Source organism: Haemaphysalis longicornis, unplaced genomic scaffold (genome assembly GCF_048455015.1).
Source record: "Haemaphysalis longicornis isolate Haplotype H1 unplaced genomic scaffold, Haemaphysalis longicornis Haplotype H1 scaffold_1, whole genome shotgun sequence".
In the NCBI taxonomy this organism is placed as follows: Eukaryota; Metazoa; Arthropoda; class Arachnida; order Ixodida; family Ixodidae; genus Haemaphysalis; species Haemaphysalis longicornis.
Genome location: NW_027526203.1, coordinates 165,419,550 through 165,445,877, shown reverse-complemented (window position 1 = coordinate 165,445,877; position 26,328 = coordinate 165,419,550). Strand labels below are relative to the sequence as shown.

General features: G+C 48.9%; 1 protein-coding gene across 1 annotated transcript in view; it reads right to left on the bottom strand.

Moving 5' to 3' along the window:
- Window positions 1-7,279: 7,279 nt before the first annotated feature.
- The window catches only part of LOC144138927 (histone-lysine N-methyltransferase SMYD3-like), a 59,823-nt gene continuing 40,774 nt past the window's right edge, over window positions 7,280-26,328 (bottom strand). The window contains exons 7-12 of the mRNA XM_077671446.1: window positions 24,229-24,337; window positions 24,047-24,148; window positions 23,573-23,654; window positions 14,222-14,408; window positions 9,188-9,296; window positions 7,280-7,640 (exon numbers count right to left, since the gene is read on the bottom strand). Coding sequence (XP_077527572.1) covers window positions 7,533-7,640; window positions 9,188-9,296; window positions 14,222-14,408; window positions 23,573-23,654; window positions 24,047-24,148; window positions 24,229-24,337 — 697 coding nt within the window. The 3' untranslated portion in view covers window positions 7,280-7,532. The remainder of the gene's footprint in view (window positions 7,641-9,187; window positions 9,297-14,221; window positions 14,409-23,572; window positions 23,655-24,046; window positions 24,149-24,228; window positions 24,338-26,328) is intronic.

The window sequence follows — 26,328 nt, the reverse complement described above, 5'->3', positions numbered from 1 at the left end:
GCAGTGAGAGCTCGTGAGGCGTCTACAAAACGCATCAGGCGAGCTCAGCCCCAAGGTGCCGACGCGCGGTTTAAGCGAGACTTTCTAGACGTTACGTTCGGACACAGATGTAGTGGGCGAACTTTCACTGAAGAGTTACGGTTTTACCGATGATTTCCCCTCAGGAGCTTCGCCCACTCATCATCATTCACCCCGTGGATATGCTGTGAATTTTTTTTTTAATTGCGATAGTATGCCTTATGACATGAAGCCTACATTACAGGTATATATGTTGGCTCCCGTTTCGCGGAGGAACGAAAGAAGGAAACGGTGGTGCAGCCCCCATATTCACCAATGGAGGTCAGGTGGTCTGCCAGGGTGGAGGCCTGTGCCTCGAAGGTGTCGAGTTCTCGCCTCATCCAATGAAGTGAGCGTCCACAAATGGTGTTCTGGGTCAGCCTCCTCGGCAGGAGCCGTAAAGAAGGGGCAGTTGTTGGTCAACGGGGCATGGTATAGTGGTGGCCACGCCCGGATCACAGCCCGAGAGAGGGCCACTCCATCGCGAAGTCTCCGCAGCAAGACCTCCTCCCAGCAAGCGAGTCTGGGAGAAGGTCTTTCGTCTTAGCATGACGAAAATTACGAAATAAATAATGTCGACCGTTTAAACGTCGTCATGTTAAAAGCGCCCGAGCTGACCTTGTTCTGTGTGCAGCAGGACGCCCACTGTTGTGCGAAGAATTAAACCTGACAGTACAGTTCTGCAAACTGGCACGCGGGTAGGGCATGGGAGACGGGAGGGAAACGGTGCATGCCCACTCAAGTGACTTGGCCAGTGTCCTAGCCCTTCGTGACAAAATGCATCCGTTCTCCTTTCTTGCGTGGCGCGTACCAGTGATGGCGGGCCGGCGAAGGCTTCAGAGCTGCCACTTTTCGATGTAATGTTAAAGCTATGCATTTCATAAATAAAAAAAAAAATTCACAGCATATCCACGGGGTGAATGATGATGAGTGGGCGAAGCTCCTGAGGGGAAATCATCGGTAAAACCGTGACTCTTCAGTGAAAGTTCGCCCACCACATCTGTGTCCGAACGTAACGTCTAGAAAGTCTCGCTTAAACCGCGCGTCGGCACCTTGGGGCTGAGCTCGCCTGATGCGTTTTGTAGACGCCTCACGAGCTCTCACTGTATCGGGGTCTGCCTGCCGATACGCGCGCTTTCTCGCCGCTTCCCGTTCTCTGACGTTTTGGAGATCCTCTTCGCGCCGCAGCCGTGCCGCTTCGCGTACGGCAGGGTCCTCGCGCCGTTGCCGTAACGCTTGGGCCTCTCGTTCTCGAACGCTGGGATCTTGGCGGCGTCGTCGCGCAGCCAGACGACACGCTTCGGCCTCCCGCTCTCGTACGGCAGGATCTTGGCGGCGGCGTCGCGCAGCTTCACGGAGCGCTTCTGCCTCGCGGGCTCGCACATCTGCAGCCTTATCCATCGGGCGACTCCGAGCGCGCGACAACAGCGGACGGATTTTATTACAACGCTCCCCGCCATCTAGTAAACAATCCAAGAACTAAACTAGAGGTAGCCACGCCATCTAGTAAACAATCCAAGCGCATCTATTCATCATATACAAGTACCGCCATCTAGTAAACAATCCAAGAACTAAACTAGAGGTAGCCACGCCATCTAGTAAACAATCCAAGAACTAAACTAGAGGTGGCTACATACATACGTCGAGGATGGACAGACCCACGCCCTAAGGAGCTTCGCCCCTAAAAAACAGGAGTATAATCTCTACGTGGGAGCCTGGGGCTGCAAAATGTGGCCTTCTATATCTCCACAAAGAAGTCTTTCAATCGTGTGCATAAAACTACGGCAGCACGCGTAGCCTTGTTTGTTTATGAAACCAGGGCTACTCGCGCCAAAACAAAAAAGAGAAAACGGGAGTCGTACGGTCGAAACCGAGGCTAGGTCGAATGGGATCGGCAGTAGAGACTTTACTGGCCGCATTAAAACTAGAGCACCCAAAGAAAGTTATGGATATAATTTATACCCAATGATTACTTATAAGTATACAGAACTTGAGAGAGTTGCGTGTGTGAATGAGAGAGAGAGAGAGAGAGAGAGAGAGAGAGAGAGAGAGAGAGAGAGAGAGAGGAGGCGTGTTGTGCCCCATACGCTAACGGCAGCTGTTAAAACGCATTGTAGTGCACGTATGATATCGGAGACAAGAAAAACATTTGCGCATGACCTTCCCTGCCTTTGTCAACATAATCAAGCCAATCTAAATATGATGCACAGCATCATATTTAGACCAGCTTGACGCGCTGGTCATGAAATATGATGCACATCATCATATTAAGATTACCCGCCGCGGTGGCTCAGTGGCTAAGGCGTTGTGCTGCTGAGTACGAGGTCGCGGGTTCGATTGCCGGCCGCGGCGGCCGCATTTCTGATGGAGACGAAAAGCAAAAACGCCAATGTGCACGAGATTTCGGCGCACGTTAAAGATCCCCAGGTGGTCAAAATTAATCTGGAGCCTTCCACTACGGCGCGCCTCATCGCCTTCGTTGAGTCGGTGCGTTAAACCCTACAATCAGATCAGATCATATTACACCCGCCGCGGTGGCTCAGTGGCTAAGGCGTTGCGCTGCTGAGCACGAGGTCGCGGGTTCGATTCCCGGCCGCGGCGGCCGCTTTTCTGATGGAGGCGAAAAGCAAAAACGCCCGTGTGTACGAGATTTCGGCGCACGATAAAGATCCCCAGGTGGTCGAAATTAATCCGGAGTCCTCCACTACGGCGCGCCTCATCGCCTGCGTTGCGTCGGCGCGTTAAACCCTAGAATCAATCAATCAATCAATCAATCAAGATCATATTACGATTATCTTGATTATCCTGACAAAGGCAGGGAAGTACGAAATGTGTTGATCAGTGCTAACCACTCCGGATAGCGTTGAGATGGGTGGTGTAATTAACAAAAAAAAAACAAAAAAAAACAGCGCGGCCGAGGCGTGGACAGGGCTAAGGCGCGACTCTTACTAGCGCTCGCGTGTTACTTCTGCCGCGTCTCAGCTGCGCTGTTTATGTTATGGCCAAGCAACGCGGCCAATCAGCCACTCCAGTACCATGTGTGACGTAGTCTGTTGCCATAGGACCGTTGGTCACTTCCCCGCGGTATGCCAGTTGTGCGGCTCGTCAGAGGCGGGACGAAGACCCTCTTTGTTTTCGTTTCACCTTCGCGTTATTTTAGGGGCCTTAGGTGGGCCACGTTAGCAGCGCTGCTCCTGCCTACTCCGTGCATTTATTCGCCTCTATTCTACGCAGAGTTCATCGCGAAAGCGCTACTATATTGGCTTGGTTGGGGGTCCAGAAAAGCCGTTTCCGGAATTTCCGTTGGCTGCGCGTTCCCTAGCGCCTGCATCAGAAGGAAGAGGAACAGACTTTATTGCAGCCATAAGATGACTTCGGTTGGTCATGCCGGGCTGGTCCCAACGTCCGGGGTCACACTGGCCTTGCAAGCCTCACCCGCTGGCGCTGACCCTTCTCGTCCGAGACCTTGATGGCTGTCTCCCAGGGTTGGGGTGCTCTCGCAGTCGTGCGGCGTCTTGAGGTGCCGGATGGTTGGGACTGACCAGGACCATGTGGTAGATGGTGCCGCGGGCCTGTTGGCAGTTGCGCGTGAGGGTGAGGGGTAATGCACGTTCAGTTTGGATGGTGCTGGGTAGGAGTTGCTTTGGAGCATGCACCACTTGGCTTGTTCCCCCTTGTCTAGCAAATGGTGAGGTGTGGTAGAGTGCGCCGTTGCTACTGTAGCGGCATCATCATCATCACCACAGCAGCGCTCATCACAAACATCGTCTACGCTCCATCATCATCATCACCACCATCATCTACCGCGGGTGCTTTCGTGAGCAGTCCGAGCCACGCGCGGAGAATAAAATGAGGTTCCTGTTGCGGCAAGACGTCTGATGCCGTCTCTCTCTCCTTATCGGCGCTCTACACTCCCAATAGCGTTTTGAAATGCTCTTGAAGGTGAATAGCGGGGTGGCTGGGTCCAGTCGTTCTTATGGACCTTCATCCCTCAATACCATGGCACGGGCGTCAGCTTCTTCGCGTGCGAAGCCATGGGCTCGGGAATGACCCCTCAATTCGGTATCGCCATGGGACGGAGTCCAGATGATGCTAATTGTCCGCTTAGCTCCTGATGTGGCACCTGGATGTCGTAGATGTGATGGCTGAGCCTAGCAGCAAATGCACCCGGCAGGCGTCTTGGCCGGGAGTCGGTGTAGATGCAACGAGGGTGCTGGATAAAGGCGAGAGCAATGGCCACCTGCTCACCAATAGGGATTTCTTCTTCTGTAGTGGTGTGAAGAGAAGTGCCTCTAGAGTTGTCCCCAGTACATGCCGCGCCTACCACTTCACCTGTACGGACCTGTACGGTATACATCTGTGTAGGGTATACTCTGTTAGGGCTTAGGCATTGAAGCGTCTTGTTGACTACTTTGGCACGTGCTTCTCGCCTGCTCTTGAGCTTCGCGGGGTGCATGTTTTTGGGTATTGGGCGGGCGTCGATTAAAGAACCTCCAGGCAGGTGGTGTTTTCCTGGGTGATTCTCCAACGTGGATGGGGGCGAGGTTGAGTTGAGCTATCTTGCTCCTGTTTTTACCTCATCTAACCGGCTGGTTGACGTGGTGGGGCTCAACCGATGCACCAGAAATAAAGCAGAACACGTGGCCACGGTCGTAGCGTCTCGACTGCAGTCTTCAGCTTGTGTGGAGGCAGTGTCGCAACAGCATGGATAGTCCGTTCTGCAGCAGGAAAATGGGGCCATTTCGATGTCAAGGTTGCAGGATTACCGTCGACATAGGCAGAAGACTCGTTGACGAACCTTGCCGGAATCAACGCTTTTGCATTCTCTTGTCACAAGAATCTGCACAGGGATTCTCTGCACTATTCTTGGCATACATGATATGTTTTGTTTTCGTAGCAACCAATCCTATCTCTATTTTAAATTTAAACAACACTGTTGGCATAGTTTATGCATTTGTGGTTAGCTTCCTTCCTTGAAAAACCGTGCCATTAGTGTCAGTGGTAAATATGTTTGCCTATACACACGTGTTTTTTTTTTTTTGCTTCGACGTACGACTTCGAGAGTGTCATTGCTCTCGTTCAGTATACTTTGCTCTAGCTTACACACATTGTTGTCCTACTTCTCCGCTTCACATAGCATACAATTTTACGGCCAAGACGGTTTATTCCATGGCGTCAGTGCATCGTCAGCTGCCAGCGTCGCAATCAGCAAAAATCGACCATCGTTGGCGAAAGCGATATTGTCGCTGCACGAACAACGGACAATGGATGAAGAAACAATGGACTCCGTCATGATTGCCACTATCCACGTATAAGCGAACACTTACCTGAGCAAGTGTCTTGTGAAAATCTGAAATCGCGCTGAAATTCGAAACCCGACAGTGTTGTCGTCGCAGTTTTTTTTTTTTTTTGCATGTCCGAATTGTACATGAAAACGACCGTTGGCATTATCGTCAATCGACGCGGGAACACTCAGTGCAAGACCGTGTGTACCTTCCCCGGTCCGTGCGCCCTTAACCGACATGCCCTGCCCAACTAGAGCCCATCCATAGTATAGCCACGTGGGAGGGGGGCGGATTAGTTCTGTGGTTGCCGTCGAGCATGTCGAGGCGAGGTAGGAAGGGGGGCTGGCCCGCACGGTAGGCTTAGCAGAGCTATAAAGACGGTTGGGCTGCCGGGAGGATGCTGATATTTTAGTCTGCTCTTTGTCACGAGAAGCAGATAGAAAATAAAGCTCAGCATGGCGCTGGTGAATCACTGCCGGCTCTGGGCACGTGTGGCCCTGTTTGGTCGGTGTAATAATGACAGGGCCAGGGCTTCTCTTCGCTTCGAGGGCCATATGCCAGCTCATTGTAAGTGTGGCTGCATACCACTGTTCAAAAACTTTGAAGTCAAGGGCGCGGTTGTATCAAGATTGAGCGTGATATTTTAGAGGCCTGTTATATCAGGACAACAGGATATCAGCGGTGTATCAGCGTGGAATCTTCAAGCCTCAAAAACTAGCGATTTACGTCGCCTACACGCGATACTACTGTTACAAAATGAACCAATCCACCTCGCCACTGTGCCCACAGTGTGATGTGCGTGAAGATCTGAAACACCTAATCTGTGACTGTGCGCGATTTAGTACGCTAAGAGTATGTCTCACAGTGTCTCTGGGCCGGCCGCTTTCCCTATAGACTAGAACTGAGGGACGTATTAGGTCCTTGGAATTCTTCTAAACGTGCCTGCCGTGCTACAAAACCTTTATTGGCTTATCTAAAATCCACAAGCTTTGATCAAGCTTTGTAAAGAGTCAAAATCATGTGTGTTCCTCTTCATCATTATAATTATCATTGTCACCGCATTCATCTGGCGTAGCAGGCCAGGCGGCTTAGCTCGGCTGACATCGCCAGACTCATGAAAGTGTTCTCTCACTCTCACTCTCTCTTTTCTGAGCCGGTAATGTGCGCGTCTTTTATTGTTTTTAGTCGTTTCTTGTTGTGAACCGGCTCACTTACAAAGCGATTACAAGGCAACTGTACTTGAGTATTGGTCATGCGCAGCCTGCGTTTGGAAGAAGTCCAGTTTTTTAATACAGTCGGTTGTAAGTCCAGCGTCGTCCTGTTCTAGTGTCTGCATCTATTCTGCTTCTATTTTCTTCGAATCACTCTCATCAGTATACATTGTGCTGCGCCATTGTTGTTTACATTATTTCATTTCCCAAGCGGCTCCCTCGTTCCCGCTCAATTTCAAACGAAACTCACTTTCTACAGTACATTTAACCCTTTAACACGACGATCAGCGACATCACTTGATTATTAATTGATTGTGGGGTCTAGCGCGCCGAAGCTCACTTGGGCTATCAGGCGCGCCGTAGTGGAGGGCTCCGGACTAATTGTGACCGCCTGCAAGGGATCTTCAACGTTCGCCTAAATCTCGCGACACACGGGCGTTTTCGCTTTTCGCTTCCATCTGGAAAGCGGACACCGCGGCCGAGATCGAACCCGCATCCTTGGGCTCAGCAGCACGACGCCAAAGGCACTGAGCCACCGCGGCGGGTAGCACTTGATTCAAACCAGGCTTCATCTCCCTCGGAAAGTTTCGCAGCATTATGTTTGTCTGCGTATAGCTGACTCGCTGCCCGCTATTGCCACGGAAGATTGTCCACACAACCAAAGCCACGCGCAAGCAGGACTGACTGAGCGTGCTCCTTTACAGGTGACGTATGACACGAATGATGTTATTCGTTCTTTTTTCCTCTCCAAAACGTGTACCCCATGGGATTTATTTAGTCAGTATGCACATTTGCCGTCAGAACATACATGTCACCGTGTTTTCTTTCTTTTTTTTTTTTTTTTTGCTCGCTAAACAAGCAACCTACCGAAGTTTATTTGGCCCACACGACCCTCAACCACAGTTGTGGATGGGCTAAACACCAAGACGAAGGAAATGCTGCTACATATGGTACGTCGTGTTTTTTCTTGCAGCCAGTATCACTTGCTACCTCCGGCAATGCATCTGCGGTTGGACTTTCTTAGCAGCTGCAGCTCGCGGTACGTCGCGTGTGTTGTGCCGTGGCTTACGGAGATGCTCGAGCTGGCCTGTTCGAGAGAGGGAAAGAGGAGGGGGACGCAAAACAAACAATTTGCAATCTCAAGATAACGGCGACATAAATTCATGGTGTCACAAACAGCTCGCTCAGATACGTGGCTGAAACCAGGCAGTTACGGGAAATCACAAGATTGGTTTCCGTACGACGCGCGGTATACCCGAGCGGCCGCACTGGGCGTCAGCTCAGGACCATGCAATGCCAGTTGTGCGCTCGTGCCGTGGAGTCGACCATTCCCCTGGCACTGTTTCATTTTTCAGGCTCTGCTAAGAGTGCAGGAGGAAAATTTAGGAGCTAGTCCCTCCTTCGATTGAATTGGTAGGAACGCTCATTATGAGAGGTGCTGCGTGTATTCATACGCTCGCAAACACGTTCAGTACAATATAAATACAGATAGGAAAAGAAGCATGCCAAGAATACTGAGGGCATAGAGAAACTGGCCCGCCATTTTTTGTGTGTGATGAACTCGAAATGCCTGAAAGACAAAAAGTGGAGAAAACATGCTCCCCAGATGCAACCTGAACCCATGACCTTCGAATTGGACGAGTACACCGAATGTTGCGGGTTACTTTGTTACTTTGTTACTTTGAGCAATGTTATGTTACTTTGAGCAATCATCAGGCCCCACCGTCGAGCCCCAACTGTTCCCGTGGCTTCAAAACTTGACACTACAAAGCGGCATTGAGGTGTATAGTATAGAGTACGGGAGAACCATCCGCAACAGTTAACCATTGGGTAAGAATATTCCCCCAAGCTCTTATTTATGATGACGATTATGCCGATGATGACGACGTTAACATCGTGAGGTGCGAACAAACGTGGGTACGGACAGTGTATTCTAAAGCGAAGCTTTATTTGCTCTCCTCCCAGCTTTTCTGGCGCTGCTGGTTGGTCGAACGCGCCGCTGGGTTTCTCACAGCACCGCCAGACGGCACTCGTTTCCGCGCATACCGGCGCCCCGAAGAGACTGCTATGCATTTCGCAGTCAGCCAGTAAGTCAGTCAGGTCGCTTTTGATGACGGTACGGGCGACGCGTGCGTTGCGCGGGCCAAGTGTGGGGGCGTAGAAATCGCTTTGGCCAACTTTGAGATCAGACTGACATCCACGAAAACTTCATCGCCGTGCGCTTCGTTCACTACGCATCAGGGGAGCGGATTCCTGGGTGGGGCAACCGGCAGGACAAGACGGCACCGTCAAACCGGCGGCTACTGGCCTTCATGGAAGATGTATACGCGTGCACCTTCTTAGCTGTCACCCTCCCCACTCATCGCTGGCCACGTCAAGAACTGGTGGTGCGGCCGACCACGTGTTCGCCAGGGGGACTGAGACGCCGAGCTTTTCCCGGCACGTCTCGTATTTCTCCATGCACTCGCCACTGCTTCGCTTTACCCCTATTCCCGCATACATGCGTGGGATCCGCCCATTTCTTTATGCCGCCAGGCTTGCGTGTAATAGAGAATAAAACACTCCTTTACACTGTGATGCACTTTCGAAAAACGCCCTACGTCAAGGAGGCAACAACGAGCACAAGATAGATACCATCTGGAAAAAGTTTTCGGCGCTGACGTGGTCTCCAGACGCCTGGTACGATTTCCCAATGTGCAGAAGGTGGAGGCCGTAAATGGGGCTGTACGGGCCGTAGCAAATCCTGCGAAATGAGGACAAAGGAACCCGCCGTGTGGCACGAGAAACAGCAAAGGGCGGAACCGAAGCGTCGCGCCCATTTCCCCCTCATGCTGGCTAACTTCCGTCAAAAGTATCTACTCATAGTATACCCATTATTTGATTAAATATCCCCTACTTTACAGTGAACCCATGACACTTTGGCGCTCATGCAAAGCTTGGTGACTACCTGCAGTTTCTGCTATATTCACCCTGAGCACAGCGAGTGACTTATTTAGAGAAGTGACTCTCCTTAAAAAACTGTTTGGAGCAACGTGTTTTCTATCCACTGTAGTTAAGGTCAGCTAAAATCCATTTTTATGAGATCAGAACTGCACCAAAAAAAGGTTTAGTGTTGATTGCAATGCAAATAATTTACGAATCATCCGAGGGGTATAAAATGATAATTCCTACAAAATACCAAGGCAACTTCACGTAGGCGCAGATTCACAAAGTTCTTCGCGCGTAACATATTGCATGAGCAGTTTGTGATTAGTAAGCGCCAGTTGGTTATCTCACCTGTCGCGGGGAGCCAACAGCGCACTGGCGTCGGGCAATCACGAGCTTCTCTTATGGCATTTTACGTGGAAACGACCTTGAAAATCTGGGCAGGGATTGTTGCTGTGATAGCCACATTTACGGCGTTTTGCGGCATCTGCGATGATACTACTAGTACTATCGCTGTACTATAGTATTGCGCCATAGTGCATACTAACACGCCATTATATACAGAGAAAGAATTGAAGCCACTCAATGTGAAAGCTGTCACGTGCAGAGCAGTGATTCGCCATAATGGGCTGCAGCGCCGTCATCCGCTCACTGCTGCATTTCAAATTTCCCGCCTTCGCCGTGCTCGCGCGCCCCATGCCTGTAACTGCACCAGCGGGAGTTCTGTTCTTTTTGTGCTTGCTTTAATTTCGTATGCTGAAGCTGCTGGAACTGTTTTGCATCATTCCGAAGGCGTAATTGTTTTCTTGCGCGGTTGGAGCCTTTCTGTGGCATTTCGAACACGCCATTTTTTTCTTGCGCGGCTGGAGCCTTCCTGCGTCATTTCGAACACGCATTTTTTTTGTGTTAATCGACCAGATTTAGGGGAAATCCCCAAGGTGGAGTAAGTTTCTTCTGCGCATTTCATTTTTTTCTTGCACGGCCGCTTTTTTCGCTTACTATCGTAAAAACCAACCCAACGAGCGTTCCTAGCTAAATAAACGCGGGGGCTGCCGGTTATATAGACAGAGTTTGCTGAAATGTACCTGCAGTTTTCTTTGGGCTAAATAACGGGGAGATGTATGACAAGCGCCAACGGTTCACGAGGCTCAAACGGTTATGACAATTTAAACCTCGTGGTTTTAGAAGCCTCAGCGTGACTCCCTGACGCCGGTACATGAGGCTCTACTTGGGTCCGTTATCTCGCTCCACCGCCTGATTCCGGCAGTCGCATCGACCGTTAGCGAGCGATAGCATACGACGACAAGGCGAGCCCATAAAGTTATCGGCACTTAAAAAATTTGGTGCCCCGCCCCGCCCCGCCCCTCCGCCTATATAAGTATAGTCTCATTCCGTAAACAACTTAGTCATTTTGCGAGCACCTAATATGAGGACCGACGCATGTCTGTGCTGACGAGAGTTCGCGTACATTAACTATAGGTGCACATCAACGCGATAGTCATGTCTCTTTAATATTGACCCCGTTGATATGGACACCCCGCAATCTGGACGAAATTCTCGGCGGCTGGTCTCTCGCCATGCTCTGCGTACGCTTGAAGACGCACACTATGACGAACAAAGTTCTCGGGTATATTATTGTGAGAGAATTTTGCTCGGTAGGTCCGTCATTCGGCTCCATCGTGGCCGCGAGACGGCACATAATGGCCGGCGGCTCAATGAATCAAAAAACGGGTTTCTCCTGGAAGCTTCTGCACGCAAATATAATTGACTTGAAAAAAACATGGGAAAATTTCGGCCTAGGTGGGAATCCAACGCGGAGCCTCCGCAATGCGTGAAAAGAACTCACCCCCAACACCACCACCGCTCGCTAATGTTAGCTGACCGAAGCCGGACCTCGTGAATGCGTTGTGGCCTTCCACTTAAAAAGTGTGGCCGAGATGAGCAATTTGAGCATGATATGAGAAGTGGAAATTAATTGAGTGAGTAGCAAGAACGTTCCCGCTAAATGTCCTCCTTGCTTGGCGACGCGAACGCTGGTATGTGCCAAATCATATTAACAGAGCGAAGAATTCCTTTTGCGTCCGAAGAGGATGCAACCGGCCTCTGCGTAGACGACACGTCCTCCTACATTGCCTAGACACAAGGACCCTGTCATCTTTCGCGTCTCAATTTCATCCAGGAAGCGAATGTTTTCATGTTCAATCTGACCATCCTCCCCATTATCACCTAGCTGATCACACACCTTCATTTGTGCCCTCTGGCAAAATAAACGCTTAAAAGATGTAAATGGATGATCTTGATAATGGGAGAACACGCGTTCGTGTGGTTTTGGCCACTCAGATTCAATCAAGTATACGTCCGGCTGGTGTTACAGTGGAACCACGCTGATACGTCCCCCGTACTTACAACGACCCGCTTCTTACGACGGATCATTGCGGTCCCGGCAAACCCCCCCCATAGGAATAATGCACTAAACCCCGATGATACGACGCTCGAGTGCACGTGGTCCGCTAAATACAACGGACCCTGGCACGGATAAACCGGTATTTTTTCAATCTTTTACACCGCTTCACCGCCTCGTACCGACCTGTTTTTATTCTAAACCCCCATTTGACGCTCCTTGATGTGCAAAGGCCCGCAGGCTGGCCAGACCACTAGCTGAACAAACGCAAGCAAGCACGCGGGCACTCGTGAGCGGGAGTCAACCTTCGACGGCCCCACGCGGCAGCAGTACGCCAAGGCGCCAACCGCGAGAAGTCGAAGTTCAGGTGGCAAACGTACTGTGAATTTTAAGCTCCCATCGAGCCGCCGACTAACGCGAAAACACATACGACGTAACCCCACGGCGATGACCGAACACCCGCTTCCCCAGCCCGCTCGATCCAAGTTCTTACTTTCAAGACGCTCTCTCTCCCTATATCTCTGCTCTATGCTTATCAGTGTCTTTCAAAGCCGCGTTGTCACTCCGTTCCTTTGGTACAGTGTCTCAATTGACGCGCGTCCGTCGCAAGGGACACGTATACGGTGGCACCGCCATTTTGGGTCAATCTCTGGCCGCCGCAGCAAGTCACTGTAGCAAGACCGCGCTATAATTTTCGCCGCAACACGGTGTACTCGCGAAGTTGAACCATCTATTTCGGGTTGCTGGGAAACGAAAACAGCTATGTGTTGAGCACTTTGACCCAATAGCGACGGCACGGGACCGTTCAAACAGTTTCATACTAATATATACTAGAGGGAAATCTGTCGCTACAGTCGCGGGCCACCGTGGGCGGCGCCATTGCCGCTAGCGACGTTCCTCGCCTACTTGGATTAGCTAGCCATATGGCTTCTTTTTTGTCTCGAAGCCAAAATCAACAAGGGACACATTTTTTTCTTGTTTATCGTGCATGGAGCTTCTACATAATCACTGACAAATTAATCTTTTTGGAGGTTCAATTTTATAACAAAACAAATTTGATGAACCTTCTACATAATAGTGTTGCTTTTTGGCAGCCAGAGCCAACTTTTCAGCCTGTTCATGAGCCATGCCAAGGTCAAGTGTAACGTGCCTGCCCGGTGCATGACGGAACGCTCGCTGAAGCGCGGCTCCCTTAGTTCAAAAGGTGTCTCCACCATGTACGGGAAAGCCGTTTTCTTTTTTTGTTTGTTTTCATCTCCGCCTTGTAATATCGTCCTTACCGTTCGCTTCGCTTGGTCTTGGCAGTTTCACACTCGCCTTTTCCCATCTCAATTTGCTTCACCACGTCGGGCTTATCTCGCGCGCGCAAGGCGTGGGGCTAGCGGGCTATACATAGCGCCGGACCGCACTAGTGTCGCGTAGCGCGCGGCGCTTGGCTGGCGGGCTAGCTCGGACGCATGAAGGGGAGGGGGGCGCAACATAAACGTGGCTTTTTTAAACTTGGGATTTCAGCTAAAGGTTCGTAAATCACGCCAGAACCCCCAAAAATACAGAAGTTTAAATGAGTTCTTAGCCCACCTGTCGCGTGAGATCGCCTACTAGGCCGGCATTTACCCGCACCCCGATCGTACGACACCCCGGTCATACGACGCTTTCTCGCGGTCCTTCGAAAGTCGTAAAATGGGAGTTCCACTAAAAAATTAGGTCCCGCGCCTCTCGCATAATCCATCGCCACCAAGAACTACGTCACCCCCGGTTCGAAGTTTTCTGTCGCCTAGCTCGGGTCGTCGTTCTCGGTGTACTCTTTACTATTTTCCCTCATTCGCTATACATGTCCAAGAGTGCTTGGGCATAAGTTGAGGCTCTGTGAATAAACTCGTACTAGTCATATCGCACATATTCGTTCTATCAAGTGAGACGAACTATCCCTGACGGCGAGTATCTTTACGTGGCTGAACAAGTATATGCTTCTCACATCCTCAGCATCCTCGGAGGGGCTCAGGAAATGCGCCCCCTAATTTTTTCTACACCGCTATCATTGCATTCTCCCTATGTTACCCTGCCCTCATAAGCGCCTCGCCAACCAACATGTACGCTTCGCTCGAAAAAAAAAATTCTTCCTGGTGTTTTCCTTTGTTCCATACCTGCTGGGATGTGCTTTGGATTTTTCAATGAATGTTGGTCTGAATCCGTGCCGTGTGCTTGTACTCTTTCGCTACAGCTCCGTGAGTTCGGATGTGCGGCTACGTCGATGCGGTTGCTTCCACGAAACATCCCCCCCCCCTCCCCCCCGAAACCCAATCCCCATGGGAAGGGCGTGGTGTGGTGGACTGCCAACTCGCCTCATCATCTCCATGGCCTGCAGCGCGTAGCTGATTGCTGCTGCGTGCATGGACAGTCTGGAGAAGCACTGGAAGCCCAGCACGAAGGCCTCCACCTTGGCTACGTCGTTGGACGCCAGCTCCGTGCCCTGGCACTCGAGGATCTCGCGGCAGCGGTCCGCGATGCGTTCCACGTCTTCCTTGCTCTCTGCCGACGAACAGGGGGGAGCTCCATCAATCCCTCCCACCGCATAAATGTCGGGGTTAGCATACTGTCCTTGGTTGTATAAAATATTGCTGCACATTTGTCGGACTAACCCAGCTACGCGTACAATCGATAAACCCAGTGTAGTCACTTGAAAGCGAGCTGCTTTGGCGGGGTGTTGCAAGAATAAAGAAACCTATTTGAAAAAGTAAATGGCTGGCTTGATTTGCTCAAAATCTGCACGCAGGTCGCATTTTATGGTCGTTTTTTTTTTCTAAATTTGGCACCTAACAGTGGTGCCCTGGTTGTTATTGTTTAATTTAATGAAAACCCGTTTTCGTTTATGGACATAGATTAAGCCTTTTTTACGTGTATTCGAATATGGGAAACATTAATTCGGTAGGCGTTTCTCTCATTGGCGAAATAAAACAGATTTCTAATCGATTACTTGGCGTTGTTAGTGTCACTTTTAAACAACATAGACTATAACAGGCCGTGCAAAACTTCAGTGCAACAAAGAACACGGTTTTCCCGAGATTAGTTTTCAAAGTGGATGGTCCTAACATCGTTTACATCGTGTTGATAGAGGATTTGCAAACTACCATTATAGTACTACCATTGCAATTATATTGGGATCGTCTAAGAGTCGTAAATATCATCTGGCTCATCCGCTGGATACATCGAACTCAAACCTTTTGCGGGACATCATAGAGACCTAGCGCAGAGCACTTAAAAAGCGGGATTGCTTTTTTTTTGGGGGCAAATCCTCTTAGGGGCTCGGGCTGTCGGCGTCTAATGTCGGCGTCGTAACCGTCGTCTTATGTAGTCACAGTACTAAAACACCGGGACACTCGTTTACGCCTCGCGCTGGAACGCTTCGTAACATTTACGCCTCGCGCTAGAACGCTTCGTGCTTCAAAGACGCGAGACGCTTTACAGCAAAGCTGTATACCTCTACCCCCCAATGGTTTCATTTCCGTTGGCAAAAATGCCAAGGCGCCGAGAATGCACTTATACACTGCATGATACGTTCGCCCCTCCCCAGGTTTCACATTAGTGGAGATGGCCCGGGATTTTTTGCAATGCGGTTGAATGACCGGTCGCTGCGTCCAAGGGGCATACCTGGCGAATAACTATGCCGAGAGTACGTTTAGCAACCAGCGATGTGGGTTACGACATTATGCGATGCAAAATGTCACGGTGCAGACCCCGTGGTTGAAGTCTCAGCCTTGTCACTGGGCTATTTTGCTCGCTGAATTTAATGAGAAAGCTGATCGGCAGCGGTTCCTCAGAGGATTTCCGCATATAAGTCCTCAACCGTGAGCAGCCCTTTAAAACCTTTAATGCCAAGCATTCTTCGCATGCTGATCCCAGTATCAAGGACCCTGCTGGATGTCTGGCTTTTATTCTCCCATCTCCTACTCGCCTGTAAAGGGTGCACCACAGCACAAAGGGCATTATAGAGGAGAAGCAAACTTTAGGGTTTATGCAAAGTAAATTTTCTTACTCGCGCTACTCGCACAAAAATATTTCTTTCCCGTTAGGATCCAAGCATGCTTACACGTAGATGCGTGTGAGGTAATAGGCAATAATTCTCCCGTGCCACAGAATGCTTCGCACTTAAAGACAGTCATCTGATACAAATTCTGTGAGGGATTTTTTTTTCTCATTTTTTCGAACATCTCAAATGTTCTTACAGCATGTTCAATAAGGGCGTCCAGTCCTTCGATTAGGTGACCTTGAAATACCCGAGCCAAAGGTTACTATTCTACGCGCAGAACGTAAGAGCTCGCTGAAAAGATATTTTTTTTTTCTTTTTTCAAAGACCTACCATTCTTTGCGCGCATATCTGACATCAAAGAAGCGATATCGCCGCTGGTGGCGGGCGTCCTTTCAGATGCAGCAATAAAAGCACTTGGTAGCTCTATTACATAAAATCCCAACAAAATCAAAGCAGAGACTTAAAAAGGTACAGGTGCCGCTTTCCCATTTATGAGACCTTTTTTTTTTTTTTTCTGGTTGTTCTGGAGTTCACGAGTGTTATGCAAAGCATTTACGTGCGGGATAGCTTGCTTTGTGCGCAGTTTAAAGTTTATAACATTGTTATAACAGGTTTTGTATACATGTAAGTTATCAGCCATAACCGTATGGGCGGCAACTTTTGATGATGAATTACGCTAAAGTTAATGGACGTTCTGCGGCGTGTTTCGGCAACGCTTGTCATCGCTAAATGGGAAAACACACCTCTCTGAAATGGTTTTACTACATGCTCCTAAACCGCCTGCGTCTCGATCGAAACTGTCGGTAATGTCTGCTGCTAAGAGGAAATTACGGTGTTCCGTTCTGTGCTGAGCTGCAGCTTTCGAACTGCTTCCAGGCGAAAAGGAAAGATAGGAAGCCTTGCATCAAGATCCCCGCTCGTCCCTGTAATAAGAGTGCGGCCGCGACAATGCGCTACTGTTTACAAGGGTGAGCGTTCAATCTTCTGCGATGGTGGTACGGTGGCACAGCTGGCAGTTACGATGCCTCGGAGTTCCCAGACACGACCTCTGCGACCAGCCACGACGCCGCAACCCCGAATGTACCACGTGGCCACGAATGTACGCAGTTTTATCCGACATGTGACGTTTGATGCAATGATTACAGTGGGGTCATCATGTAGTTGACGCGGTGGCTAAGTCACTACTTCGAGCATGCTAGCAAGAACGTGCATGCATGTTTTCGACTTGTGCAACTGCTACCTGTGCAACTGCTTGTCAAAACAAAACCTTCGGCTGACTCATCGGGCTCGTTGAATGCGTGATCATCATTAAGCTGCCGTGGCAGCATATGCTACCACACTGATTATGTCAGCAAGAACTCCTAATGTACATCGATCAACGATGTCAGCCCACCCTTTGCACGGTGCTCGCAAGCAGAACCGTCGCTTCATTCATCCCGTTGCGGGAGGCAGGCCTTCGAAAGTGGCGGATATAGTATACGACTAGTCGTTCGCCTAACTAGCCTAACTAGTCTAACTAGCCTAACTAGCCTAACTAGTCGTTCGCCTGTCTTGGTGACCCACTTCAGGCCGAGAAGTGGTGGCCCGTGGCTGAGAGTGGTCCCTTGTTCTGCCTAGCGGCGTGTCCAAGGTGCACGCCGTTTAAAACCCTGTGACGCAGTGGCGGCAGAGCTGGCAGAGATGCCGCCTGTATTATGACGATGATAGTGATAACTAGTGGGCACACTCTTTGAAAGTGGCGGGTTTCGGTACTGCCCAGATCACGTTACAAAAGATACGAAGTAGTCAATAGATAAAGAGAAAAGGAGGCAAACGCACGCACACTGGTGCGTGGTTATGGCAAAGGAAAAAATCCTGACGAGCTGTGGGACTAAATTTATGATTACAAATAATGATGGCATACATGTTACGGTGCTCGTGATTACGTAAAAAAAATCGAAAATCAGCCGACGAGTGAGGTATCTGGGTTATCTCGGTCGCGAAACAAATTGACTCGCAACAAATGGCCCCGGAAGTAATGGTCCCAGGCTCGACACCATCCCGTGTCATGCATCGTATTTGAAAATAAAGCCACAACGAAGTTTGAGGGGGGGGGGGGGGGAGGTATATTGTCTTTTTCCTTGTGGTTCGGTGCTATAGCTAATTTACATTTTATTTATATTCACAAGCCAATGCCGAAGCTACTTCATTTCGAATCCAAATAAATCATCAAAACGTATAAAGATCAGTAAGTCGTTTTTTGTAATTTGGAAATAATTCGTAATTTAACAAGGGTGCTGCATGCAGATAGGAGAATTTAATTCTTTGCGGTTTTCGTAATTATTGAAATTTATGCAAAAAACAGGTGATATTTTTAAAGGTGCAAAATGAAGAGAAATTGGGTTTTAACAACGTCTTCTTTGAACTGAACTTTTATTTTCACTAACACTAAAATATTTAGCACAATTAACGTAGCTGAGGAGGCGCAAACGTTCTACACAGGTATTGTAAGCGAAAATAACTGTTATAGCGCGAATGTGAGAGTCTTTGTAGGCGTCCTGGGGAAATGGTGCCCTTTGCCATGCTACGACTTAGCCTCTTCAATTTGTAATTTAAGAATAATATCAGCGAGACATTGCTTCAGGCCGGCAAGAGGGCGTTCAGTATAATTTCCTCTCATGCCTCTATAGTTCTGTTTTGGTAATTTTCTCCACCCATGCACCGGTGAAGATCCCTTGCAAAAATGTTGTCGCAAACTGTCACCCGTGTAAACAGTTATTTGTAAGGGGCAACTAACTGCGGCCACATTTTCTGCCTTCATTAGGAGATACTGTTTAGCATTTTGCCTTCAACGAAACTTCTATTTGCCCAGTGAGTTCAGTTTTGACGACGAGCATTTTTTCTCTGTCCGATATTTTTGGTCAACGGCAGATTTTGTCAACCGGCGCCTATATGCGGTTCCGACGCTTGTTTTGTGTTTTTTTTTTCTTCTTTACACGAATACTCATCTCTGTGGTGCGCGCCTGATGAGCCTGACGCATGTGTTCGGCGTTTTGGGCGAGAACTGCTGGGTCCTGCCTGGATTTATTGTTTACGACACAAAATTTTCCGACCAATGAGAGCATAATAGCTTCGCTGCAAAAACGATGCACAAAAGGGCGAGAAACAACAGGACAGCGCTGACCTGCCCGTTTCTAGCCCCATTTGTGTTTGTTTGTTTGTTTGTTTGTTTGTTTGTTTGAGCGTGCGTGCGTGCGTGCGTGTGTGTGCGTGCGTGCGTGCGTGCGTGTTTTGCGCTGATTATTAATGCCGAAGGCGGCAGGCCACCAACGGCCAGCCATGGACTAAGGGCCCCGTCCACTAACCAGCTCGACCTCACTGCTAAATAAATTTTTGCTCCTCCTCCTCCTCCTTCTCCACCTCCAGATACCCACTCGCGAGTGAGGAGTGTGATAAGCGGTTGCTGTATGATGAACACGGAACTTTACGTGCCTCCATGCACAGCAGCAATTCACCAGCGCCTTTCATAGCACTTCTGACGTCTTGTAGAAGGTTTTTAACACAGCCGAGAGACTGACAGCGTGGCACTCAAATACAGACAGGACCACCGCTGGTTCGCAACTAAAGCACTGTATCTAGAAACAGAAAATAAATGCCAAAGAAATCAAGCGGCATGTGTAGAACAATAAGAGCGGAAGAAACAACTGCATGTTTGTATAGCGGCTTTTAGTATACTTGTGCGACTAAATAGCTCGTACTGATGATTATCCCTTTTCTATTCCTTAACACGTGCCACTTGATTTATTTGGCCTTATCGCAGGACGAGATGCATCCCTTGTTATAGAGGGAATTCCTCCATGCGTACGTACATCACAAACGACGCCCGCCGCAATTACATCCTGCCTCGGCACACATTTCCGGCAAAGGAAATGGCACACTCTCTTTCATTGGGTTTTCCAAAAAAAATATCTTTTCAGATACAACATGCCCTTTTCGGCCCCATTGAGGAGAGAACACAAAGAAATACGAATTACTCAGTCTAGATCAACATGACATCAGTACTGCTTGGAGTAGTTTTAAGACGAATAGCACATTCATAAGAGGAAAAAATATCGATATGCACAAAAGATGAACGGATGCCAAAACAAACAAATGTCATTTAAAGCATTGAGTATTCTAATTCTGAACACGATACTTCAAGAACGTATATCTATAATACGTGGAGAAAATAAATATAACAATGCTGAGTCCACATTTGCTTCGGGTAACAGATTCCACTAAGTAATCACCCTCGAAAAAAAAAAACCGAAATTATGAGCATTCATGTGGCTTATTGGTTGCCTAATAGTTTTAATATGATGCATCCTCACTGAACGTTTGAGAGGTTCTTGGAGGTAACATTCCCGCGACAATTTAAGATGTTCGAGTAAAGTTGGTTTTTTTAAACAACAGGTTTTCCCGCTCAATTTAATCCCACCGCATGCAATTTAATCCAGGCGCCAGCGAAGTTAATCCAAGCGCCATATAACTTAACCCAGACGCCATATAATTGATTCCTGGTGCCAGCGAATTTAATCCGAGTGCCAACCAATTTAATCCTTTCAATCAAATTAATCCAGCTATCAGAAGAATGTTCAGGGGTGTTTTGTGCGAAATTAGGCGCTGCTTTGCGGATTTTGTTGCGCGTGGTGGGTTGAAAACGTGGTGTTTCTTGATTCATTATGTGCAAAATATTATATGCGCCACACCCGCCGACCAGGAGGGCGGTTTCGTTTGATCCGTTGTTGCCGTGTGCTGATCGACTGCGAGATCATCAGAAGTATCGTCTGTTCGCGTATTGTTACGCCAGCAGATTCACCAGCGTATCGTTACGCCAGCAGACAACACTACTGTCGCGAGCCGGCGATATTTCTGACGATATTGCAGATGGAAATACTGCTTAACGCTGGAGAAAAGCATTCATTAATGTAAAATCAGAATTCAAAGGGAATTTAAGTTTTTTTTTTTTATCAAACGAGCTTCTGAAGGCATTGTTACGCGAAGAGCAGAATATACTTCTGACGCGTGTTATTGACGGTGCTCTTGCAGACGATCAACTCACAGCACGCTGCACCAACGATCTGCGCGTGTTAGTAAATGTACATTATGCTGTTCGCATAAGATATTTTGCACATAATGGCTCAAGAAACACCACGTTTTCACCACACCACGCTCAAGAAAGTCCGCAAAGCTGTGCCTAATTTCGCACAAAACACTGCTGAACACTCTTCTGGTAGCTGGATTAATTTGGTTGGTGAAGGGATTAAATTGGTTGGCACTTGGATTAAATTCGCCGGCACCTGGATTAGAAAACCTGGCGTCTGTATTAAATTAGATGGCGCTTGGATTAAATCGGCTGGCGCCTGGATTAAATTGTATGGCAATTGGACTAAATTGAGCGGAAAAACCTGTAGATACGATCCTGCTGTGCACACGTTTTTGCACGCTAGCCCTATCAGTTAACGGGATTGCACTACAGTTACCAGAGTAAAAAGAACAAATAAAACGTAAAGCTAGTTTCTGCACATTTTCAAATTTACCAACCAATTATTATTGGCGCGTGCTCCAAATACCGTCTGCGTAATACTGTAGGAGGAGTGTTGGGCAATTTTCTTTTTAAGAAGGACAATTTCTGCAGCGCACCCTGACAGACGTTTTCAACGTGCGCTTCACGAATTGAGGTTGCTCGCAAGTGTGTTGCCTCGCAAGTGTGAACGCGCACCAACTCGCCAACTTGCTACGCTTCTCGTACAATCGTTATAACACTATAGGCCATTACAAGCACGCAAAAAGGAGACATTAGTCTGCAGTGAGGACATTTTTCTTCTTCTCGGAAATCGAATAAAATTGACAGATGACCTGCAGACAATTTTTTTGAACAGCTGGTAGCTCCACTAGAGCAAGCTTTATTTCTCACAAAAATGGAGGATATTGAGCGGATTTTGCGGGAACTTTTTTTTTTTCAACGTTTAGCCTGATACTATTTGTACCGGGACCACTATATTTCCTACCTTGACGTTGGGGCTATTAAACCAGGGCCACTGGTTCTTCCTACACCCGTATTATTAAAGTGGTGTAGCTGTGCGTGTATGCGTTATTTCCTGCCGCATGTCGTCAATAGTACGATCGCCTAATTTTTCCGTTTTTTTTTTTATTCTGCTGTCTTAGTGCTGTATGCCTTTACTCCCCCCCTCCTCCCCCCCCCCCCCCCTCGACCTCCACTCAAAAAAAAAAAAATTCACCGGTCGTTCCACTATGTGAAGGTGGTTCTACGGCGAAGCTGCGGGCGTTTGAGGGGAGGGGGGGGGGGGAGGAGGGGCGTTTCCTGGACGGGCTGTGTGTGTGGGACTTTTATGTCTGCGGTGAGGTCGTTATCGAAGGACTGTATGGTGCACACGCTGCAGCTCAAGCCTAAATGACGATCGAGAGAGTCTCTTCGGGACCTGGAGTGGGCGCCCGTGAACTCTTCCGGACAAGTTGGCACCTTGGCGCCGAAGGCGCTTTGCGGCGTTCTGTGACTCGCCCTATGCACCGTCGGTTCTCCCTCGCCGCTTACATGCCGTCTCGCGGGCACGCTCGTTGAATGCCGCATTAGTATCGGCACGCCATCGGCACTTACACTCGCGTGGCCCAGTTCACATCGCGTTCTTCTTTGTGAGTACGCTTCCCTGTGCGACATATATTGTGGGTAAAACCAGCTTACAAGAACCAGGCTCACGCCGATCTTCTTAAAGTCAGCTTCACTTGTAAACACAAATACATTGCTGGCAAGGCGTTTTTTTTTTCAGAGGCAATGTAAGCCGTCTTATATCAAAATATGAAGGCCCTAGGACCTTACCGGTGCAAGCTTGTATTTTGTGAGCTAACCAAGCTTACACCGATCGCTTAGAAGTCGACTTCACCTCTAAATACAAATGAATTGCTGGGAATGCACTTTTCCAGGGGCAATATAAGCCGTCTTACATCAAAATATGAAAGATAGGACCTTATCCGTGTAAGGTTTGCCTTGGTAAGCTGGCTTTCCCACATGGCGTTTATTGCGCGGGCGACATAATTTACCACCCCTTTCTTGAGAAAGTAGAGAGAAGCGCGAAAGCTAAAAGCGCGTCCAACCTTCGCTGAAAGTGCGTCCAATCGATCTTCAAACCTTCAAAGGCTCAAATCGCAAACGAAGAAGGAACCGATGCGACGATTATTCGCGCACTAAGTAGGCACATCTACGAACGGTCTAAATGTATACTGATACGTGGTACTTATGAGATGAAGGTATACTATTCCACTTCATCTTTATGATCGATGCGTGTATTGTCTTACCGAGAACCGTGCCTTTTCCGCGATTTTCAAGTAACCACTTCGACACAATGGAATCCCGGTTTCACGCACGCGCCATGTGTCCAGAGATCGTATCTGAGCGTCTCGATCGACCAACCGGTCTATGGGGAAATACATTAGTTTTTCGACAGAACGCCACCGGTCCCACTGAGGATGTTTTCGCTTTAAACATCCCGCGTCCTAGCCATAGACAGCTTTGCTGTAAGAAAAAAACGCGTTTATTTTTCACCATAACTGCACCAGCCTGCAACGCACGGCAGGGAGGATGCGGGACGCGTTATGGTCGCTCGAATGGCGAGAATGTCCGTGCACTCACCTGTCTTCTCCAAGTCCAGCTGGAGGTTGCGGATGCACTCCGTGAGCCCGCTCCACTTTTCGCAAAGCGGCTCCCTTGCACCCTGAAACAAGTGCAGGGATATTTCGGCAATGTGCGAGTTCACCGCAGCCGAACAAAGGCAGGCGTGCTTCGAAAGGGCGGTTCTACGAGCGTGTGCACATTTCAACCGGGAATCTTGTTTCAATTCAGCGTGATACAGATATCAGGTGTCGCCTATTCTAGCGGCGGATTCAGTTCTAGGGAACTGAAACACGTCGCGGTCACTACACAAGAAGCAGGCCGAAATTGTGCTTCGGTGTGATGCCACATTGACGAGGTCTGATGTACCGTGGGTCTGAGAACCTGTGGGCCGTTATAATCGGCGACGCCACAATCTATTCGATGTATTCGCACATTCCAGCGCTTGTCCGCGTGCGTGTTACAAGTTACAACCGTGATGTGGCTGTGACGTACCTCTTGACAGAGGACGCAGTTGCAAGTGAAGTAGTACTGTCTCTGGAGCGCAGCCACCCGGTCTTCCGTCATCAGCAGCTTGTCCACGTAGCAGATGTATACCTGGTCGGAAGAGGCGCACCGTCACACGTGCGGGTTTTATGCAAGCTTGCGAGCACAGTTGCGCGAGTGCGCGTGCGTACCTCTCTCACGCTGTCCACGCTAAGGCTCCTGGTGGCTCTTACTGTGAGACGCGTTCCCTCGAACACGTAGGCCGCGTCCGGGTCGCAGGAATGGTCGAAGATGGAGGCCCTGGAAGCGATTAGCGAAAAGATTACCTCTGGCGGATATGCACCCACCAAGACTGCGGCGCCTTCTCTAGAAACCGCTTCTACGAAATTACACTTGCAGTAGACGTTACATCTATTATGAGGCAGGGTTCTGGGGTTACGTGTTTTGGGGCTCATACGACGGCGGAACCCCTTCTGGCGTCGTGATTTGAATCACTCGGTAGCTTGAAGGGGGTCGTCGTGAGTGCTCCCATAACCCCACTGCGGGCCGAGCGAGCCTTGTACGGCTCTGCCGAGCCTACTGGCGTGGACGGCGCAGTAATGATTCCAGTGAAGATTGAATAAGCTGTGACATTGGGCACCGGCCTTTCCACTTTACGAACAGCTTGTCCCGAAAATTTTGTGGAGAAGGTTTGTATATCGATCTGAGCACCCCGTGGCGTTTCTATATATATAACTTCACCGCCGGTCAATTTGGTAGTTTCGTTTGGTGTGCCAACAAACCACTGCAGAATAAATTAGTCCGCGTGAGGGCCTGTATTCGTATACAACGTTTATTAGTATTGAGCGTAATTTAGACACAAAGCATCAGTGAGCAGAATTTCTTAGGTCGACCATTCGTTGACTTCAGAAGCTTGCCACAAGTTCTCAGGGATAATGTCAAGCTGTTGGCGGCATTATTGTCGCAACTACTTATTGCGTCAGGTCGGATAAGGTATGGCGTACTACAATGTACGTTTATGTGGGCAATACATTGACCCATGCTCATGCACAAAACTGTTCATTTGGCAGCCACCGTTGGTAGCAGAGTGTCAACACGAATAGGACGAGACTGCCTTTAACATCGGTACGCAAATCAGCCGTATACAAGTTATATTTAGGTGACAGATAGCAGCGGTGGTGCGTACGTCTCCTCGCTAAAAGATGCCAGCGCGAGTTTGGCAGGAAAATTTGACGATACATGACATAGGATGGGATTGAGAGCATTACGGGAAAACTAAAGGGGCACCGAAAGGACTAAGGCATTCTTTATGTGTGTATAACCGACGTACTCATTTTTAGTGCAGGAAGAATTAGTACTGCGTCAAATATTTCTATGTGTGCGTCTGCAGTGCTTCTCCATACTGGATGAGGAGTGACATCGTAACTTCACCCCCCATTCCTGTTCTAACGTGCGTGCACTCACATATATAAAAGGGAGTGTAACGAGATGCCGCTGTTACTCGCGGGGAGTAGGATCGCAACCACGCTCGTTCACCACTTTGGCGAGGAGCGTAACGCACTCCAAAGGATGTGCACGTCTCCCGAACCCAGCGTATTGCGTTGGATAATGGCTCCGAAGTATATATAGGAAGGCGTACCAGTTTCTTCTCTTTTTCTCGCTATCACTCGCATTTTTTGACGCCTAAAGCGAGCCTGATCAACACCGTTTGTAAAGGGAAAAGGCATCGTGTGCTAAATTCTCTCCGAATGGCAAGCGTCGTGGTAATACGCAGTTTCCGCGCAACACCTGCGCGTGGACATATACACCAAGTCTTTGTTGGCTTGAGAATGCCGTTTTCCTTTCGAAAGCCTCCCAGGACGGTTTGGTAACTTGCTGTGTCGACAGACTAGCAAGTCCGCAAGGGGGAATTGAACATGTCGCGAGAGTGCGCATATTCTTTGCATCTAGCGCCAGAACAAACACCAAGTGAATAATGACCGTGATATACGATTAGCTTTGAAATCAAGAATACTGAGGTTGCGTTTAATTGGATTTAAAATTACTTTGACGTCACTGCAATAGCTTGTCGTTTTATCTCTCTAGAGAGCTAGAAAGAAACTACTGCTCGGACTATCCGCTGCACACAGATGTAAAAGATTGAAGAAGTCGAAGCACGCTACGCAGGCGAATAACATTTTAGCACATTCACTTCTTTGTCACTTTGACTGAATGGTAAGCACACTAGGTTATACCGGCATATTCCGTAATAACTGGAACATTTCTTCAAAGGCCGTGTTTAGGCGGTCGGG